This window comes from Salvelinus fontinalis, chromosome 21, assembly GCF_029448725.1.
Source record: "Salvelinus fontinalis isolate EN_2023a chromosome 21, ASM2944872v1, whole genome shotgun sequence".
NCBI lineage: Eukaryota > Metazoa > Chordata > Actinopteri > Salmoniformes > Salmonidae > Salvelinus > Salvelinus fontinalis.
In genome coordinates, this window is record NC_074685.1 from 22379214 (window position 1) to 22397803 (window position 18590).

The 18590-nt window shown below is 42.6% G+C and overlaps 3 protein-coding genes across 3 annotated transcripts in view; all 3 read right to left on the reverse strand.

Moving 5' to 3' along the window:
* LOC129818450 (tyrosine-protein kinase ABL1-like) overlaps positions 1-3595 on the reverse strand; it is a 67045-nt gene extending 63450 nt beyond the window's left edge. Inside the window, exon 1 of the mRNA XM_055874323.1 lies at positions 2144-3595. Coding sequence (XP_055730298.1) covers positions 2144-2276 — 133 coding nt within the window. The 5' untranslated portion in view covers positions 2277-3595. The remainder of the gene's footprint in view (positions 1-2143) is intronic.
* A 327-nt stretch (positions 3596-3922) lies between these two features.
* Positions 3923-8033, reverse strand: LOC129818453 (exosome complex component RRP4-like). Its single transcript, XM_055874327.1, has 9 exons — positions 7862-8033; positions 7159-7260; positions 6928-6973; positions 6749-6838; positions 6499-6564; positions 6216-6284; positions 5938-6114; positions 5600-5728; positions 3923-5374 (listed from the first exon to the last, which is right to left on the reverse strand). Exons 1-9 carry the CDS (start codon positions 7987-7989, stop codon positions 5294-5296), a joined length of 888 nt encoding a protein of 295 aa, XP_055730302.1. The 5' UTR covers positions 7990-8033; the 3' UTR covers positions 3923-5293.
* A 5349-nt stretch (positions 8034-13382) lies between these two features.
* LOC129819124 (PR domain zinc finger protein 12-like) lies at positions 13383-18405 on the reverse strand. Its single transcript, XM_055875688.1, has 5 exons — positions 18045-18405; positions 15943-16133; positions 15567-15722; positions 15174-15285; positions 13383-14613 (listed from the first exon to the last, which is right to left on the reverse strand). The coding sequence occupies exons 1-5, from the start codon at positions 18262-18264 to the stop codon at positions 14177-14179; spliced, it is 1116 nt and encodes a 371-aa protein (XP_055731663.1). The 5' UTR covers positions 18265-18405; the 3' UTR covers positions 13383-14176.
* Between the last annotated feature and the right edge of the window lie 185 nt (positions 18406-18590).

Sequence of the window (18590 nt, forward strand, 5' to 3'; positions counted from 1 at the left end):
CCATCATGGTCACCTAATCATCCCCAGCGTACAATTAGCTCATTCATCCCCCTCCTCCCCTGTAACTATTCCCCAGGTCGTTGCTGTAAATGAGAATGTGTTCTCAGTCAACTTACCTGGTAAAATAACAGATAAATGAAGATACTCTGCCTGTTCCAATGGAAGACAGGGGTTTCAATACCTTGGGATCTTTGCAACACAAGCTCTGAATAGCCGTTTCAAGGAAAATTATCTCCCACTCCTGGATCGCATCAAGAACGATTTCCAAACCTGGATCTCCCTCCCAATTAGCTTAGTCGGAAGAATCAATGTTATGCAGATGAACATCCTCCCTAGATTGAACTATTTATTTCAGATGCTCCCATGCCATCTCCCAGTTTCTTTTTTCAAAACCGCCAACCAAAGCATCACCAAATTTATAATGGGGCAAAAAAAAACACCTAGGATCAAGTTCTCCACTCTTTCGAAACCTGAATCTAAGGGGAGTCTTGCCCTTCCATGCCTTCAATTGTACTGCTGGTCTGCCCAAATTCGCAACATGCTAACATGAATCACAAACAGACAAGACTCAATGTGGATTCAGATAGAGGCCCAATCCAGTGGTTCATTGCCCCTAAACTCAATTGTATTCATTAATAACTTTAGTGAAGTGGGCAACATCACCAAAACCTTTGATTTACAACACTCTACTAGGATGGAAGAACTGTAAGAAATACCTTGGCATTTCCTCTCAGATATGCTCTCACTCGCCTATAGTATGCAACCCAGACTTGCCAAAAGCCCTGCGTAATGCCAACTTTAATCTCCGGCATACCTTTTCAGACCTGTTTCATCAGAACACAACTACACTGAAATCCTTTCAAGTGCTCTGCAGTGAATTCAGTGAATTCAAAAAATCAAATTAATTTTTTCCCCAGATCTTTAAATTAGACACGTAACTTCCTCATTCACTTCCAAGGGGAAGTTTTAGAGCTCAGCTGAATGAAGTTGAGAACCTTCTTGCTACAGCACAATCCATCAAAGGCAAAGTCTCCTATATCTTGACTCCTTTCTGAGAATGTGGGCTCCTCCTTCACTCCTTTGAAAGAAATCTTGGAAAAGAACCTGTCTGGCTATCAGTGATGAGTTATGGGCGGATCTTTGGGACAGGGTATACTGCTCCTCTACTAATGTAAAAAAGAATCTAATTATATATATTTTTTACACATTTTATTTCACCACAGTGAGACTACATAGAATGAATACAGACATTTCTACCTCTGAAAGTGGAGCCTATATGCACGTATTTTGGAGTTGTAGAGAAATTATCAGATTTTGGCAATCTATACATACTGCTGCACAGAACATACTAGATGTACAGTTTGATATGACCCCCTGTCTCTATCTTCTTAATGCCCAGCGGGACTTTGTTCTTGATCCAGACGGAGAAAATGTGTTTATGACCATCACATACTTTTCTAAAAAATGTATTCACCTACTGTGGGCGTCTAATTCCTCTCCTACATTTAAAATGTAGATTGACCAGATTGTGGACTTTCTTCCTCTTGAAAATCTCACTTATGACCTCCGCAAGAGACAGCCCAGGTTTGATTCTGGTCTGGTCTCCACTACTCAACAATATTTCAAATTGGACACAGTGAATGGGGTGAATTGGGAGATGAGTGTATATACATGTTGTGTAAGGTGCTGTAAAAACACATTTTTTGCTTGTTATCTCAGCTAATAAAATAGCTAACATGATCACAGATAGTGCTGCTGCAAATGTGTTTGTTTTGTTTTATATTTTATTATTTATGTCTGCCACATTTGTGAATGTGTTTTGTTGGTTGATTGAAAAACATGAACATTTCGATTGAAATTGTTACATGTTGAGTTTCTATTTTTGTTCAGTATAATTATTTTTGACACATATTTGTTCCTCTCTTCCACTCCTGACTGCATGTGCTGCCATAGATTCTATTTGTGTGTGCTGCTGCTGCACCTTTCTATGTGTGCTGGTTTGCTATAACACCTTGCTTGTTTTAGCAAAGAGCAACAAAGTCTCATCACGTTGTTAAGGGTCCATGTTTCTGCAGAAACGGAATCAACCGCACGGCCTTGCCGTCTTCAGTCTGATGTTATTGTACAGAAAGTGTGTTCTTACCATGCACAGCGAAGACGTTACAGTGATGGGCCCCATGTCGTGATGACTCTCTCTTCCCACCCTTGATGAAGTGCAGCGCCTGCAGACTCGGTCTCCTCTGGTCCCCAACAAACTTCCCCGGCTGCTGCCCCATAAGGGCAGGGTGCCAGGCCGCAGCCGGGTCTCCAAACTGGGCTCTCTCAGTGCCTGGGTCCGGGGCACCTGGTGGGCAGGGGATGGAGAGCAGGGACCACCTCCGTGGTGCGATTTCCCTCAGTCAGTTTGGCCTCTCCAGATGTTCACTTCTGCATCCCACCTCTGTCACCAATCCAGGGGGTTTTGATGGAGGTCAATGCAATGGCAAATAGCCCGGCAAATCCTTCTCACTGATTCCACCCTCTTGATCATGCATTGACTGCTTTGGTAGAGTCTTACTGTCAGATGAGATCTGGTCTCTTATGGCACTTGTGTCTTTTATTTAAGACACAGGCAGTCACATAGGAGGATACTGGAGGAGCCCTAATCAAGACACATACATGAAGATCTAAGGCCTAATTATGATGGCATACATTCATCCAGCATGTAATAATAGAATGTAGGCCTACGTCCCATTTTTGGTCAACAAACGTATTGATTTTCAGCACCATGCAATCCACTGATTTGACATTACTGATTGTATATTTGACATTGAGCTAAAATTTTGCTGTCATCTGGACATCTCGCAGTGTTTTTCAGGCCACAATTATGCATGACAAGACACTACCGCGGGATAAAATGTGTTTGAGGAAAAATCATGGGAAACTTAGCTAACTAACTAACGTTGGCATTACTCAGATGGTAGGCACTTGCTTCACCAGAAAGCAAGTGTAAATGGTTTAAACACGCTCTGTATTTGAATAAAACTTCTGACAACTGAATGTTCTTTAGTAGCTATGAAGATGCAAGAATGGCTGTGCAACATTTTGTTTGTTGGAATACTAGCTAGAAAACTAGCTCCAGCTAACGATGGAGCTAGCCTTACTGGCTAGATGGTGGTATGCCGCGCGAGACCCTGGTAATTAACATCGGAACAGTCAAACTACTAATAACCAGTTCTAACTTCGGACGGTGTACTTCGTCGTCTCGTTTGACTGAATATTGACAACATTAATAAAGGTTTGCCGAAATGTCCAGTGTCCTCCCAACCCTTAGTATTCAATTCATATTCAAACTTCGTGTCCACTCTTTCTGTCTTGCGGAGTTTCTCTCCCGTGCACCCCGACCCAGGCACTTTAACCAAGGCGCATACTCCAAACTTCTCGAGCCAACCAGTGTGATGCTTGGGCGTTTTCGCAGCTCCTTCTCAACATGTGCAACTAGCAAGCTCGTCGTTTCTATCTCCCTCGTTTCTAAACGTATTTATTGCTCTTTCGATAAAATATTAACAATATACACCGGTAGGACAGTCGTCGCTGAGGCCGCCATATTTCCGTACGCAAGGTGGTTTAGTAAATGTGGGGGTGGGGATACGTTTTACGTCAGAGCGTGCGTTCATGCGTGGGCAAGTAGATTGGACCCAGACAATATCTTCTGTGATGGGACATGACATACTGTATGTACTATGTAAATGTAGCACAAGTCATAGACTTGACATAAAAGGACAGCAAATGATCAACTGTTGATCAAGTAAAGTTGATTGTATGAACCAAAACGTTAGGAGGAAGGCTTTGCAAGCTGGTATACATTTTCCTTCCCTATTTTGTATTTACTGACTTTTCAACTCATCTTTTGAAAGTAGGAGTAAACAAAACATAAAAAGAATTAGGTGAGGAAAAACACTTTTTTTAATGGACATTGGGAGGCTGTCTAAGATTCCTCCACAAGGATCTCTCATTACATGTGTCCTTGAAGTAAAATAATCTAATTGGGAAACCTGTAAATAAAAACACACTACTTACAAGCATGATAAGAGCAAGGTTTTACACACTGATAGCTTGGGGCATTAGTAGCTCTGAGTATTTATTTCTCAAAAGAGTAGTTATTCATACAAAAGTATGACACATTATCAACAGTCATCTACTACAGTTCTCTAAAAAACAACCACAAAGAAATGAGGAACAGCTGGGTCCTTGGTTGCAGAACACAAACATTTTAATTCAGTAAATCAATTACCATCCCTCTCCAATATAGATGTCTATTGAGAAACATAGCTATAGTTTATATGCTTAACAAAAATAAACAACTTCAAAGTTTACTGAATTACAGTTCATATAAGGAAATAAGTCAATTGAAATAAATGCATTAAGCCCTAATCTATAGATTTCACGACTATGCAGGGGTGCAGCCATGGATGGGCCTTGGAAAGCATAGGCCCACACACTTGGCAGCCAGGCCCACCCACTGGGGAGTCAGGCCCAGCCAATCAGAATAAGTTTCTTTATTACAGATAGAAATACTCCTCACCACGCCCCCTCAGACTATCCCACAGGTGAAGAAGCCAGATTTGGAGGACCTGGGCTGGCGTGGTTACATGTGAGGCCAGTTGGACGTACTGCCAAATTCTGTAAAATGACACTAGGGGCAGCTTATGGTAGAGAAATTAACATAAAATTATCTGGTAAGAGCTCTGGTGAACATTCCTGCAGTCAGCATGCCAATTGTATGCTCCCTCTAAACTTGAGACATCTGTAGCATTGTGTTGTGTGACAAAACTGCACATTTTAAAGTGGCCTTTTATTGTCCCCAGCACAAGGTGCACCTGTGCAATGATCATGCTGTTTAATTAGCTTCTTGATATGCCACAGCTGTCAGGTGGATGGATTATCTTGGCAAAGGAGATGCTCACTAACAGGGATGTGAACACATTTGTACACACAAATTGAGAGAAATAAGCTTCTTGTGTGTATGGTAAATTTCAGGGATTTTTTCATTTCAGCTCATGAAACATGAGACCAACACTTGATGCATTTATATTTTTGGCTTCATAAACTAGACTGCAGAGAAATACATTTCCTGGTGAAGCCAGAAGATTGTATCAAAAAGGGGATATACAGGTCACGGTATCTTCTGGTTGAGAGACAAGTTCAAACCTTGGGTTCAGTCCCCAATGTGGTTTTAAGGCCTTGATGCCTAAACTTGGAATGCAGGGAACACAAACCTTCCATTACGTTAAGGAAGGTTGCATCTGGTACTCTAACCCTCCAGTTCGACAAGTTTCTGACGCGTCATCATCACAATCTCCTCCATCACCTCTGGTTTTAAGATATCCTTGATCTAGAAAGAGAGAAATCTGTAACTAAATATTTTTTTGAACTCTGAAGTCTGATGGAATTCGTTAAAAATGCAACATCATTAGGACTTGGATGGCTATAGATCATGTGTCATACAAAATGGCTTGCGTCGAGTCCCTTTTGAAAGAATGATCTAATTGAATGAATGGAAAGTTTTGCTTCCCTCAGATCCTCTTTCCATTACCTAGATCAGTATAGACAGTGTTACCTGGTGTGGGAGTGATGACTCGTAACAGTAGAGCACACTGGTGTCGTACAGAAGCACCTTGTGTGCCCCCAAGGCCAGCAAGCAGTTCCTCAACCGTGAGATCACCTCCCGATCTGAGAGAGAGACAGGCTAAGAGGGCAAGGCGGGGAGAGGTTACAGTGAGGTGAAAAAGGGGAACAGAAGGGTCAGCGTAGATAATATAACAATCTAGTGAAAGTAAAACCGTTATGTCTTGTTGAAAGATACAATGAAGTGCTACTAAAATGTGTGTGTATCTACATAGCGGTTGGATCCATTGTATTTCCACTCAAAGCTGTGTAGCCCCAGGCAGCTCTTACCTCCAGACTGGTGTAGTATCCTCCAGCCTCCTCATCCTGATGTCCTGGGGTGGGGTACAGCCACACAAAGCCATTATTGCCCAGGATGATGGAGGCCCCACAAGGCAGGTTGTGGAAGTGGGTTTTCTGTCTCTTGATCAGAGAGGGAGATAGCTGCACAAGAACTCCTTGCCCCAACTGATGTGATGTAGGTGCGAAGGAATAAGATATGAGAAATGGTTTACATTTTCAATCACTTAAAAAAGGGTATTTACACAGAAAAAATTGAATAATCGTACCTTTCCATACTTTAAACTGCGGGTGTGAAGAGAGAGCGCTCCATCTGAGAAAACAGACTGTACCTCTGCCTGAGCGTAAACTTGGTCAAGGAGAATTTTGACCATAGTCACATACAAAATATAATGCATAATCAATGAGAGTATGACACTTGCTACTAGTAGATGGTAGAGCCAAAGAAAGGAATCTAAACATAATAAAAATTCCATGTAGAGTAGGCTGGAAGGTAGGATGGACATTATAAAGGCAGAAGGGCCCAGGTTGGTGATAAGCGTCAGAGGATACACTGATGAGGTCCCCCTCCTGAAGGTAGTCTCTCATGGTGAGCTCATCTTCTGCTGACCGTCTCCTCTAAGGACAGATATAGAAAGATTGATTGATGGTAAGACCGAGAAAGAGAATGTGAACAAATATCCAAAGAAGTTTCACCAACAGTGTCAGTACTACTTGGTTGCACCGGGTGCTAAGAGGAACAAGCACACATTACCCAACCACATTTCCTAATTGCCAGATATATGCTGTCCATTCCACTCACCAGCTCTCCTCCGGGCAGATTGACAGAGGACAGCAGCAACACAGAGTCCAGTCTGGAGTTGGTCTCCACCTTCCAGCGCTTCTGCTGCACCTACAAAATGGCAAACACTAAGCTCCAACCAGGAGAAGCACGATCACCCCAGGGCACAATTAGCTTTACCACCTCAAACAGAAACATACCTCTGTGATCCTCCCAACCACCACATCTCCAACCTCCCCGTTGAACCTGTGAATAAGAACAAATAAAGATGGCACAAGTGATAAAAAGTGATTTTGTTTTTTTACAGACAAACAGGGTGATACAATAAAAGCGCAATGGAAAAGTTGTATTAAAACAGAGTCAGTAGCTAACCAGTGGGGTAAATCTAACCCTAGGATTACAGACATTACTGTGGCACCTGGTCCACTTACCTGGTCTTGAGCGGCCGTACACAGATGAGCTTGTTCACTCTCTCCACCTCTCCAGCCACAGACGCTGTTAGTTTTTCTTCATCCATGTAAGTCCCATGACCCCTAGAATGAAAAGCATCTATGGTCTAGTCATGACTCACTATATACCCACTTAAAATGTCCTGTATGCAAGTAAATTACTGCCCATCAATATCATTCAAATTAACTTGGTATAAGTTCTATGATTAATTTAAGAGAAACTTGAAATTGTGCAGCAAATATTAACAATAATCAAGTAAATAGGTAAGCCTAACCTTAGCTACTCTACGAGTGACACTTGCAGAATATTACACTATATACAAAAGTATGTGGACACCCCTTTAAATTATTGTATTCAGCTATTTCAACCACACCTGTTGCTGACAGGGGCTGTTTTATGATTTTGGAATGAGATGTTCGACGAGCAGGCGTCCACATACTTTAGATCATGTAGTGTATTTATGCACTAACAAGTGAGACCTGACATATCTAGTCAATATCAATAGCTTCCTAGCTATATAGCTAGCTACCTATCTAAAGCAAAGAGGTAATAAACAAGACGTCGATTAATATTGATTTACAGTAAAGAGATAAAACTCAGACTCAAAATTGTATTAGATGGGAGCAGCATGTTGACAGACTGTTACCTTGTTCTTGTGATGTTCATACAAGCTTGTAGACATACCTCATAAACCCTGTATCTGATGTAATCACATCACCGGGAACAACTAGATCTTTTCCATCCAAAGCAGACAGAGAGGATGATAACGCTACTTGTTTCCGAATAGTTGGCAATCTCATATCCGCAGCCATGCTTTCTGTCTTCTGTTCTGTTAACTCAAACGGCGCTTGTAATTGACGTCATCAGATACTTGCAGAATTTCCCACTCATTGGAATTTACCTATACGGATTTCCACAAAATCTAAATAATGCCTCTGGACATTTATTCATTTTATAATTTATTTGACAATATTTCAAACGGCTTTGCAAAAAACATTGTTTACGTAAGGACGCTGGAGATGATTTTTAGTTTCTTGCGCCATCAGGTGAACTTGAAGCAGTACTTCAACCCACCTACAGCATTTTTCATTATTATTAGGTGTAAAAAGGGCAATAAATATACAAACGCAAAATCATATATTTAAACAATAAATGTAGTATTTTTATGTATTCTTCCAAACCAATGTTAACCCCAGTCACTGTCATTGATGACTATCCCCATAAACTAGAATCTCATTCTAGTTCTGTGGAATAGTCTCCCGCTGGGCACAGACGTCATTTCAAATCTAGTTTTAATTTACATTTGGTGAAGTCAACAAACGTGACTTCAACGTGAAATCAACAACAACAACGTTATTCTCCAATGTCAAAGCACATCAGGAATTATAGCGCCATCTGACGGCAGCAGGGCTTGGTTAAAAGTTGGGTGAAAAAATACGAAATTCCTTTACGTTGATGACTTTTGCAAATCCCAATCAGTTTTCCACATTGATTCAACGTCATCACAGTGATTAATATTGTTTTTTTATTACGTGGACAACGTTGATTCAACCAGGGAAACAGAACCAAACATGCTGATTTTTCAGCAGACACACATTTACATTCATAACACAATTTTGCTAAGTAGGCTTAAGTCGTGTAAAATGAATTCCAATGTCTTCAAACCAAAGACTCTGGCAGAGAGAGTAGTGTATGAAGGCCACCTGGAAGCCATGGTGGTGTTAAAACTCGAAACACACTGTCTGATTGAGACAGGTAAGTGTCAGAGTGATCAGTAAGACATTTTTGAATGAAAAGGAATATAAAATGTAAAACATGTTTTGGTTTGTTAATTGCATGTTTGTCTGCCATTCATTAACAGGTCAGACAGAATCTCCAACCTGGCCTACTAGTCCCGATGGAGTCTCTGGAGCAGTAGTGTAGCCAGAAATTCGTTGGTGGGTGGGCCTGCAGAAATTTGAGCCAACTTCCTGCAAATGTACACATTTTGCCTTCGTGCAAAGAGAACAATTTGCAGTTTTATAGCTAATCTCATACAATTCTACACATTTTGCAATGAGGCTGAGAGAAGATTTATCCAACACAGCTGCTCTGGAGCCTCTGTCCCAGCCAGCCTCCTCGCTGAGGCTACTGTCTCCAGCACCTCTGTCACTGCTACACTGGACCCAATGCCTCAGCATGGCTCCAGTATGGGGAACACCCCAGATAAATCTTGGCTTTTTGCTGTGTTATCATTTCGTTGGAATATTCTGTCTGTATTATTTGTACTTATCTTGTGGATTTCAGTATTGCTGTTTGGTGTGATCATATTGTGCCTCTCTCTACACTGTCTAATAGTTTCTTCCTCCTGATGGAGTTTGGCTCCAGCTGCAGTTGGGAGCTCTGGAGTCTGGAGACCCAGCGAGAGACCTGGGCCCGTATCCACAAAGCATCTCAGAGTAGGAGTGCTGATCTTGGATCAGTTTAGCCTTTTAAATCATAATGAATAATATTATATAGAGAGGTGGAGACCTGAGCCCAGGCCGAGGGCTCTTGTTCAGGCCAGTGCCATCCACTCCAGGACATTCCAAAGCCACAAGGCCTCTAGGCCTTATCTGATTGAAGAGGGACTAAGGCTCCAGCGTACCTCCAGATGGAATCACTCAGGTAAGAATACACATTTTGATATGTACACACCTACTCATTCAAGGGTTTTTCTTTATTTTTACTATTTTCTACATTGTAGAATAATAGTGAAGACATCAAAAATATGAAATAACACATATGGAATCATGTAGTAACCAAAAAAGTGTTAAACAAATCAAAATATATTTTATATTTGAGATTCTTCAAAGTAGCCACCGTTTGCCTTGACAGCTTTGCACACTCCTGGCATTCTTTCAACCAGCTTCATGAGGTAGTCACCTGGAATGCATTTCAATTAACAGGTGTGCCTTGTTAAAAGTTACATTGTGGAATTTCTTTCCTTCTTAATGCGTTTGAGCCAACCAGTTGTGTTGTGACAAGGTAGGGGTGGTATACAGAATATAGCCCAATTTGGTAAAAGACCAAGTCCATATTGTGGCAAGAACAGTTCAAATAAGCGAAGAGAAACAACAGCCCATCATTACCTTAAGACATGAAGGTCAGTCGATCCAGAACATTTCAAGAACTGTGAAAGTTTCTTCAAGTGCAGTAGCAAAAACCATCAAGTGCTATGATGAAACTGGCTCTCATGAGGACCGCCACAGGAAAGGAAGACCTAGAGTTACCTCTGCTGCAGAGGACAAGTTCATTACAGTTACCTGCCTCAGAAATTGCAACCCAAATAAATGCTTCACAGAGTAGAAGTAACAGACACATTTCAACATCAACTGTTCAGAGGAGACTCTGTGAATCAGGCCTTCGTGGTCGAATTGCTGAAAAGAAACCACTACTAAAGGACAACAATAATAAGAAGAGACTTGCTTGGGCCAAGAAACACGAGCAATGGACATTAGACTGGTGGAAATCTGTCCTTTGGTCTGATAAGTCCAAATTTGATATTTTTGTTTCCAACCGCCGTGTCTTTGTGAGATGTAGAGTAGGTGAACGGATGATCTCCGCATGTGTGGTTCCCATCGTGGAGCATGGAAGAACAGGTGTGCTCAGCAACCTTCAAGACTGTTAGAAAAGCATTCCAGGTGAAGCTTGTTGAGAGAATGCCAAGAATGTGCAAAGCTGTCATCAAGGCAAAGGGTGGCTACTTTGAAGAATCTCAAAACCTTGATTTGTTTAACAATTTTTTGGTTACTTCATGATTCCATATATGTTATTTCATAATTTTGATGTCTTCACTATTATTCTACAATGTAGAAAACAGTAAAAAATAAAACCCTGGAATGAGTAGGTGTGTCCAAACTTTAGACTGGTACTGTATGTAGAGCATAAAATGCGGTTAACATATTTTTTGTGGACATTGCTTTTCAACTGATGTCTGTTACCTTCAGGGTCTGAACCATTCAAGTTCGAGTTGGATGGCAGTGGTAAGATGTTTCACATCCGGGGGCCAAACACCACACATCTTCAAGACCAGCTACCTACATGAAGACATTCACCCCCATTTAAGGTCCGCCAGGAGGATGGTGCTGAGATGTGCCGGTGTGGCCACTGCTGGATGTGGCTCCCCACTATTGCCTCCCTCAAGATGCACCTCATCCACAGTGCAGCCTCCACTTCAGGTTCCTCCAACATGTGAACAGGGAAATCACAATTAACGTTGCCCAGGTAGAGAATGAGGTCTTATTCACCCCTCACCAGGGACTCAACACTGCCAGGGAGTCAACACACACACCTGTCCACAGGGAGTCCCTGCCTCTCGCAGGAGACCCAGGGAGGAAGATGAAAATCACTGCCTCGCTAAGAGGTGCACGGAGGAGTGGGGAGGAGCTACTGTCCTCCCAAATAAATATTATTATTGCTCCATTATACACTGTATATACAAAAGTATGTGGACACCCCATTAAATTAGTGGATTCAGCTATTTCAGAAGCACCAGCACACCGCCATGCAATCTCCATAGACAAACATTGGCAGTAGAATGGCCTTACTGGAGAGCTCAGGGACTTTCAACACGGCACTGTTATAGGATGCCACCTTTCCAACAAGTCAGTTCATCAAATTTCTGCCCTGCTACAGCTGCCCCGGTCAACTGTAAGTGCTGTTACTGTGAAGTGAAAACGTCTAGAAGCAACAACGGCTCAGACGCGAAGTGGTAGGCCACAAAAGCTCACAGAACGGGACCGCCAAGTGCTGAACCGTGTAAAGCGTAAAAATCATCTGTCCTCGGTTGCAACACTCACTACCGAGTTCCAAACTGTCTCTGGAAAAATTGTCAGCACAAGAAATGTTCGCCAGGAGATCAATGAAATGGGTTTCCATGGCCGAGCAGCTACACACAAGCCTAAGATCACCATGCGCAATGCCAAGCGTTGGCTGGAGTCGTGTAAAGCGCGACGCCATTGGACTCTGGAGCAGTGGAAACGCGTCCTCTGCAGTGATGAATCACACTTTACCGTCTGGCAGTCCGTCAGACAAATCTGGGTCTGGCGGATGCCAGGAGAATGTTACCTGCCCAAATGCATAGTGCCAACTGTAAAGTTTGGTGAAGGAAGAATAATTGTCTGAGGCTGTTTTTAATAGTTCCGACTAATTCCCTTAGTTCAAGTGAAGGGAAATCTTAATGCTACAGCATACAATGACATTCTAGACAATTCTGTGCTTCCAACTTTGTGGCAACAGTTTGGGGAAGACCCTTTCCTATTTCAATCAATCAATCAAATATTTTTCTAAATCCCTTTTTACATAAGCCGATGTCACATAGTGCTATACAGAAACCCAGTCTAAAACCCCAAACAGCAAGCAATGCAGACGTAGAAGCACTGTGGCTAGGAAAAACTCCTTAGAAAGGCAGGAACCTAGGAAGAAACCTGGAGAGGAAGCAGGCTCTGAGGGGTGGCCAGTCCTCTTCTGGCTGTGCCGGGTGGAGATTGTAACGGCACATGGCCAAGATGTTCAAACATTCATAGATGACCAGCAGGGTCAAATAATAATAATCACAGTGGTTGTAGAGGGTGCAAAATGTCAGCTTTTCATAGCTGAGCATTCAGAATTTGAGACAGCAGGTGTGGTAGAGAGAGAGTCAAAAACCACATGAAAATGCCTCCGTGCACAAAGTGAGGTCCCTACAGAAATGGTTTGTTGAGATCAGTGTGGAAGAACTTGACTGGCTTGCACAGAGCCCTGACCTCAACCCCATCAAACACCTTTGGGATGAATTGGAACGCCGACAGCGAGCCAGGCTTAATTGCCCAACATCAGTGTCCGACATCACTAATGTGGCTGAATGGAAGCAAGTCCTCTCAGCAACGTCCCAACCTCTAGTGGAAAGCCTTCCCAGAAGAGTGGTGGCTGTTATAGCAGCAAGGGGGGGACCAACTTCATATTCATGCCCAGGATTTTGGAATGAGATGTCCGAAGCAGGTGTCCAGATACTTTTGGTCATGTAGTGTATCTGCTTGTGTGCTTTAAATGTTTGTTTATTGCTTCCTTCACAGCTAATAAACATTCCCAACATGCTAGGAGGCTTCATAGTAGGCTACCAAAAGGTCAAAAGTAAAGACCACAATGCAGACTTGTTAATATCATTATTTATTTAGAATATAAGGAAAGCGCATATGTATTTACATTCACATACAGTTCAGAATTACACAATGCTTTACATGAATGTACAGAAATAAAGTGTCTATTACACAGTGTCAAATTTTGATAAGGCGGAAATGAATGTACACTGCTGCTCTCCAATTTCTACATACTGTATATTTCATTTGAATTCTCCTTTGCTATTTTACTATTCAAGCAACCTTCTCCCTGAGTTGGTGGGGCTAAGATGACAGGATGTAAGGTTGAATTCATGACAGAACCATCCAAAAACTTAATCAGTTATGATAAAACATAATTATCTGAAATACCAAGTACTTGTCTTTACCAATTGAATTATTGACTAGAATAGAAAACTATTTCCTTTGGTCTCCTGCGTCCTTGCAATACTGTTTTGAGTATACAAACAAAGATAAACGGACAGTTACTCTCAAAATACTCTTGAAACCAACATTCAGTCCTTTGTTCAGGTTCTTTGAGCAGGCACTAGTAGAACAGTTGACTCTACTAACAGTTGACCCTCTACATGAGACCTTTTTTGTGAGAATTACAAACATAATATCCAGTAAGTCTAAGGAGACTAGATTGTAAATAAGGCAACCAGTAAAAAGTATTTAAGAATGTCTGTACCATCAGTTCAACCCACCAGGCATACACCCAATCACACTCTCTGGCACAACACAAAGTTATTGCAATGCCTGCCATACGAGCAAACAGTGGCTGCCCATCCTCTGAGAGAGAGAGAGAGCGCAACCTGTGACCCAGGTGTGCATGGGTAAAGTGTAGTTTGCATTAGCAAGTGTCTCTCTCTCCTCTCTGCTATCATAGTACCATGGTGGGGATATGGTGAACCAGGGGGACCTGGTGTTGGGACAGCCTGTTGATCGGTGGGGGAGGAGGTGAGACTTGGGAGGCAGTGTCTGCGCCCGCCGCCCCTGGTCTGTGCCTGGCACTCTTCTGGTGTGCCCGCAGCCCTGCCAGTTGGGAGTAGGCGCTCTGGCACACGTGGCACTTGTAGGGGCGCTCTCCGGTGTGCAGTCGCACGTGGTTGCGCAAGGTGGACGACTGGCTGAAGCGGCGGTTGCAGAAGCGGCAGATGAACGGCTTGTCCAGGGTGTGGATGCGCATGTGGGAGCGCAGGTTGCTACGAGAGTTGAAGCCCCGGTGGCAGATGACGCAGCGCATGCGGCTGGTCACAGACGGGGAAGAAGAGGAGGAGGGGGAGCACGATAAAGAGCCGTCACAGGAGTGAGAGTCCTCTGTCAGGGGAAAGGAGAAGCAGAGTGACTGAGTTGTTTGATTCACAAACTAATGTGACTGACGTTTCTAATGTTGAATTTAACATGGGATAGAATCAATGTATTTTCAGTACTTTGCAATAAATAAGAGTGATGTAAATTGTGATGTAAAATGTTATTGACTTGTTTATTGTTTACTCCATGTGTAACTCTGTGTTGTTGTCTGTTCACACTGCTATGCTTTATCTTGGCCAGGTCGCAGTTGCAAATGAGAACTTGTTCTCAACTAGCCTACCTGGTTAAATAAAGGTGAAATAAAAATGTTAAAAAATTTAAAAAAATCTGTTGTCTGCAGCAGAGCCCATAAACACTGGCCCCACAGATAAAGAAGCCTGTTATCTGGTTTTCTAAATACTCAATAGGCCCATACAGTTTATCCACAGTCACATTAACCAGCTCTAAAGAGGTCATGAGTGGCTGCCCAAATGCCAGTCTTTGTCTGTTTAATGATTTTGATAGTCATCACCCCCCCCCCCCCCCCCCCCCCCCTCTCTCGGTAGCCTGAGGGGCAAGGGTCTCACCATTCCGGCTCTTTCTCTGATGCTCCTCAGTACCGGGAACGCCGGGAATACCAAGAAAGGTGTTGTGGGAGTTTCCATACCACACCAGCAGCTCCTGGTCTGGAGGGATAGTCTATAGAGAGCAGGAGAAGGAAAATGTTCAGAACGAACAGGAGTACCGGGAACGCCAGAAGGTTGCGCTGTTCAGCAGATGACAATAGGTTGCCCTTACTTCTATATGGGCAAGGGGAAATTCAATTACAGTCAGTCTATAGATTTGACACCAACAATGAAGGCCTACAAACGAATGGGCTTAACTGCAGAACTTGTCATTATTTCAGTCACAACATAAAACCTGGACATGCCATAGGCTTCATGTCAGTTTGGAGTGATAGTATCTGGCTTGGTTCTCACCTCTGCAGCTCTGTAGAAGATGCTGCTGCCGATCTGCACCACCTCCAGGTTCTGCTCCTGTTCGTTGCGTGCACACTTGATATAGGTCATCCAGCTGCGATGGTCCTCCTGGCTGGCATCAATGAAGTAGCGCACCGTGCCGTCCCCGTTGAACACCTATAAGAACAACAGCAAGATCTTAAGAGTCTGGTACAATGTTAACATATAGCTTCTTGTACATACAGCTTGTGAACAAGACAGATTATGCCCCCCTTAAACCTGTGCTTCCACCACAAAAACATGACATACACAGAGATTCATTGCTGTCTTGCTTCCATTATTCCCTGCCTAATTGTGAAAGCAGATCAGTCCCTATAGCTGCCCAGCTGATTCTCACCTCCCACATGAGGTTGTTGTTCTTGAGCAGGTCTACGTGTTCAGGGGAGATTACCCTGCCAGTGAACGGACCCATCTCTGTGCCCGCCTTGATCCAGGTCTTGGAGAAAATGCCCAGGCCCTCGCCAGGGATAGAGCTCTGGGCAATGATCACCTCACTGGGCAGCACCAGGCTGGATAGCTTCTGGACCTCTGCAGGGAAGAGAAAAATTTGATATTTTACTGCTGTGTACAATTCATCAAAGCTGTGAATTTCGTCAATCTATCCATGCATGAAAGAGAAATGTATGAAATAGTACCCAAGCTAAACAATTTGCCTAAAAAACATTGAGGATAGGAGTGGTTTAAGTCAGGCATTGTGCATTAGTGCTAATATTATTGCATGTCCTTTAAATAAAGGCCAAAAAGCAAAATGGTTGATATATATAATACATATATTTCGAATAAAAGATTCACTAAAAATGATGCTTTGATAACCTTTTGATAAAACTTTATGAATTGGAAAATCTTAAACAGGGGGTGGTCTTAAATAATGTTTATGCTCCTCCTGAATTAGGTGTTTAACATTTTGTAATTGCCAACACAGCAAATAGATTGCATCTTATTTTGGTCATGAAATATTAAGCAACTTCTTATCCACCGTTTAATTCGATTAAATTGATGAATTGAAAGTTTGTTGAAAAGAAAAAAAAACTCGGAAAGCATTTTCATTCTCATTCAAAACGTAAAAAAATTAAACTCTTGGGATTATTTAATGTCAGAATCAAAGAAAATGTATTTAAAACAGCGAAAAGAATGAATAGAGGTTAAATGGTCTTCTATTGCTCAGGGTCCAGCAATCGGTCATGCTTCAGATGCGATATTCATTATGTCCAACTGAAAGAAACGGCTAATTCCAAATTCATTATCCTTTAACAACTTTGTAACAATACATTTGCGCTGAATTAAATGAGGACTTGTTTAAAAGCCCCAGGAATTTCTCAAACAAAAAAATCGAAAGGCGATTAGATGGTTGACATGGTATGAATGGCAATAGATTTAGCCTTCACCGCGCATTATCTGGGGAACAGAAAGTGAAAAGTGCCGGAGCCCCATAGCTGCCAAAGGAGGAAAATAGACTGCCGGGAGATTGATGAATGCCGGATCAAATCCGGGACACCAAAGAAAGGGAACCTTTCTCTCCCCTCGGTTTAAGTGGAAACTTTCTCAGGTCAAGCACAAAGTTAACCAAATGAATTGAATACCCTTCGTCTTTCAGTCAGCAACAGTTACACGCCTAACAAGCTTCTAAATGCATGGTCTCAAAGCGCTAAATTAGTTAATGCGTTAAATGCGTGGAAATAAAAGGGCCAATGAAGGAAAATACAGGAGAACAGTAGACCTAATGAGAAAGTCACAGAGACCTTGGGAAGAACAGAGGAGTGAACGTTCCCACTTTTTTGGTTCACTCTCAACGACATGCATGATGAGACCTGACTAGTGTTATTTGGCTGAATACATTCTAACTAAAGGTCTATTTTAACACTTTTTAGTCAATTATTGTCAAGGGGGTCATTTTCTTGCCATAGGCTAACAACAGACAGAAGTTGTGAAATAAAAAAGTAAATCTAGGCTATTTTTGTTTTAGGTAAGACTCGTGAGGGCAGCTCCCGCTCAGGCCAGTCCAAGTTCTTCTCTGTCCTGGCACCCCAATGCTGGAACAAGCTTCCCCCTGAAGCTAGGACAGCAGAGTCCCTGCCCATCTTCCGAAAACACCTGAAACCCTACCTCTTCAAATGGTATCTTAAATAATACCCACCCCCAATAAATACAAATAAAAGAAAAACTTCCCTGAACCAACATTTGCACTTGACCCCCCCCCCCCCCCCCCCCTTCCAGCTCTGATGAAGTCGCTCTAGATAAGAACGTCTGCTAAATTACTCAAATTTAAATGTTATAGTCAAATAAAACGCACAATTTTAAAGTTCATTATTTGTCACACTTTGGTATTATTACTACAAAAACAAATGTCCAAGTATTAGGATGTTAAACATTGCAACAGGCCTGGGCTCGTGGCTGATTTTATTGGAAATTATTGGAAGAATTCCAAAAGGGGCAACTTACCTCCGGCGAAGGACTGCGCGAGGACCTCAGCTGTGAAGGCTGTCTTGGGACTGATGCTACTCTGTCTATCCTCCATCAGATGCTCCCCGATCACATTTCTCCACCTTCCATACAAGAAACTGTGTAGAATGTCTGACGTGATAATGTCAGACAAGGACCGACTCTGACATTTAAATACAGACTTTAGGGCTAAAGCCTCTGCGGGTAATACCGAGCCCATCTCGCAAACTACTGCAAACCGTGTCAGATATGAAAGCCTCTAAATGTAAAGTGGATATTCCCTCCCGTGAGACGGCTGGTTGGAAAATGTTCCGTCCTTTCTCAGTGAGGGTCCTCTTTATACAGTAGGCTATGTGGCTGGTCTGACCCCTCTCCGATTAGCTATTAATGACACTCCCCTTATGGTATAGACCATCTCCAGCAGAAGAAAAGCCGCCTCTATTAGGCGGTCCTCCCCGTTCAGAGAGAGAGAGAGACGGAGGGTGTGTGTGTGTGTGTGTGTGTGTGTGTGTGTGTGTGTGTGTGTGTGTGTGTGTGTGTGTGTGT

Coding starts and splice junctions, on each gene's coding strand:
- LOC129818453 (XM_055874327.1), bottom strand. CDS start 7,989: ATGGCTGCGGATATGAGATTGCCAACTATTCGGAAACAAGTAGCGTTA. Junction 6,565..6,748: donor ATCTGCCCGGAGGAGAGCTG/GTGAGTGGAATG, acceptor ATCTGTCCTTAG/AGGAGACGGTCAGCAGAAGA. Junction 5,375..5,599: donor AGTCATCACTCCCACACCAG/GTAACACTGTCT, acceptor CTCTCTTTCTAG/ATCAAGGATATCTTAAAACC.
- LOC129819124 (XM_055875688.1), bottom strand. CDS start 18,264: ATGGGCTCGGTATTACCCGCAGAGGCTTTAGCCCTAAAGTCTGTATTT. Junction 15,286..15,566: donor TCTTCTACAGAGCTGCAGAG/GTGAGAACCAAG, acceptor TGCTCTCTATAG/ACTATCCCTCCAGACCAGGA. Junction 14,614..15,173: donor TCAGAGAAAGAGCCGGAATG/GTGAGACCCTTG, acceptor TTCCCCTGACAG/AGGACTCTCACTCCTGTGAC.